Here is a 2,370-nt window from a genome sequence, read left to right as displayed (position 1 = left end):
AGGGGGAGGGGGAGGGGTGGGGGTGGAAATTTTGTGTAATTTGTGGAAGGTCTTGAAAACAGAGGATTCACCATAGATGACAAGATATTTTTTTTCCAACTTGAGGTGAGTAGCAATAGATAAGGAATAAAACAAAAACAGCTGGTATTAATTAATCAATAACAAGAGAAAACTTACAACTCAAATTAGATAGAAACAAAGAGCTCACACTATCGTATAAAATGCAACCAGCTGGTACTAACCAACAAGGGAAAACTTACTACTCAAATTAGACAGAGAGATAAACTTCTCACACTATAGGGATGTACAGGCTGCTGATGTCTGAAACAAATGATTCCTAGAACTAATCATCAATAGAACAAATCATGCCAACTAAAGGTCCAATATCTACTAAAGAAAAGACACGGTATTATATGAACATACATGTTTTTCAAGTATTTACATCAAACGGCTGATCCAGTTCTTGAAAATTGAGCGAGAGCGTCCTCAAACTGGTCACCACCATCATCGAACTTTTCTGATCTCAAACATGTTGGGATGAACGCTTTGAAGATGGATTCGATGTTAGGGATCTCCTTCAATTCATGGCTGGCAACCTCAAGAGGAGTGTGGCTGAATGATCGGTAAAATTTCTTCGAACATACAAAACTGAATAGGAGAGTTAATATGGGAAGGGGAATCAACAAAACCGTCTCAACGAATTCCTTCAGCACAAAGAAGCCGAACATTGTAATTTGGAAAATAATTAGAGCCGCAAGAATACGTACATGCATGTGGGGCCACATGCGCCATAGCTTTCATATGAAGGAACATACACTATTAGAGGCTGTAAGAAGGAAATGTCAAAAGTGCAAGAATGATGGAATAGGGTGACCACATCAACAAAAAGAGTCCTAAGAATACCCTTCTACCAGGGGAGGGAGGGAAAGTGAAAAGCACATCCAATTTTAAGGGGAGATAATAGAAGTAATCCTTCAACCAATTGGTCCAACATCAAACTTGCAGAGGTGTGCAAAGGTCCAGCAAAACATCCGTATCTGCCCCATCCACACCCAATCTTCAAAACCCGATGAGTAATTAGATGATTAGGTTTTAAGGTTGGCCTGGAAAACCTCCTAGGGTAGGGGGGGAGGGGGGTACAGCAAAAGTTTTCATTCAGACCAAAGCATTCCTCACAAAACTTAAAATAGAACTCCTTCCAAATTGCTCTGAAGGTTCTGGATACTCGGGAATAGAAAGTAATGAGTATCTTGACAAACCTGGTTCCGGAGAATAAGCCATCCAAGGCCAAAGTATGCCACACCAAATGGAATGATAATAGGAGCTATCACAGAGTAACAGAGGGCAATGGTGATGATTAGCATGTCACTTGGAACCCTTGTAGCGTAACCAAAATCCCCAGGAGCCCAGGCTTCTTTCAGCTCAGCTTCAGTTTTACACATAAATTTCCTCTTTAAATGGAAAATGATCAGAGTAACCAAACGGGAAAGCTCAAGCCCATAGCCAACAAAAAACCTGAGACATTCATGAAAGCAGTACAATTCAGTAAATGGCAGGAACCTGTCCAGCTCAAGCACAGCAAAGACGCAGATAATTTCTTGAGCAATCCAAGTACTATGGTTATATGTCCATATGGTTTCACGTATAAAAATCAGGCTCAGGATGCCACCTAAGGAAAAAAAGGCATATTTATGGGCAGCTCAATTTGAGCCATGTGAATTGCTGGTTTGACCAATCAAGTACATTACACATAGAGGATCATCCAAGTACTATGGTTATATGTCCATATGGTTTCACGTATAAAAATCAGGCTCAGGATGCCACCTAAGGAAAAAAAGGCATATTTATGGGCAGCTCAATTTGAGCCATGTGAATTGCTGGTTTGACCAATCAAGTACATTACACATAGAGGATCATCCAAGTACTATGGTTATATGTCCATATGGTTTCACGTATAAAAATCAGGCTCAGGATGCCACCTAAGGAAAAAAAGGCATATTTATGGGCAGCTCAATTTGAGCCATGTGAATTGCTGGTTTGACCAATCAAGTACATTACACATAGAGGATCATCTGTCTGTAAGAATGTCAAATTTTCATGTCCCCACAACTATCAGATGACCCAGCATTCAATTATCTGTTCCACTTGTTGGCTGTTTCGGTAAAACTTCAACCCCATAAAAGGGGAAAGAATAGAAGGCCTACCTCTGTGTGTTTTGGGTGCCAAGCCATGTGGCAGACACCATTCCCGCTAAGCTGGCAGGAATAACGATGCTACTACTAACCCCTTCAAAAATTATTAATAAAGAAGAAAGTGGAATGCACTTCTAGAAGTTAGCCATGCTTTACACCGGGGAGAGGGGGGGGGGGG

At 40.9% G+C, this 2,370-nt stretch overlaps 1 protein-coding gene across 4 annotated transcripts in view; it reads right to left on the bottom strand.

Annotated features, from left to right (window-relative positions):
* Positions 1-127: 127 nt before the first annotated feature.
* The window catches only part of LOC122064883 (CSC1-like protein ERD4), a 5,006-nt gene continuing 2,763 nt past the window's right edge, over positions 128-2,370 (bottom strand). The window contains exons 2-3 of one of the 4 annotated variants that reach the window (XR_006135847.1): positions 768-1,515; positions 128-648 (exon numbers count right to left, since the gene is read on the bottom strand). Coding sequence is in view for 3 of the 4 variants with exons in the window: in XM_042628667.1 (XP_042484601.1) it covers positions 1,182-1,515 (334 nt within the window). In the remaining variant the exon portion in view is untranslated. Of the gene's footprint in view, positions 1,516-2,370 lie in introns of all 4 variants that reach the window. The other 3 variants (XM_042628669.1, XM_042628668.1, XM_042628667.1) reach the window with 3 other exon arrangements.

Source organism: Macadamia integrifolia, unplaced genomic scaffold (assembly GCF_013358625.1).
Source record: "Macadamia integrifolia cultivar HAES 741 unplaced genomic scaffold, SCU_Mint_v3 scaffold1804, whole genome shotgun sequence".
In the NCBI taxonomy this organism is placed as follows: Eukaryota; Viridiplantae; Streptophyta; class Magnoliopsida; order Proteales; family Proteaceae; genus Macadamia; species Macadamia integrifolia.
The sequence above is the reverse complement of the archived record's forward strand: the minus strand, read 5'-3'. Positions and strand labels throughout refer to the sequence as shown.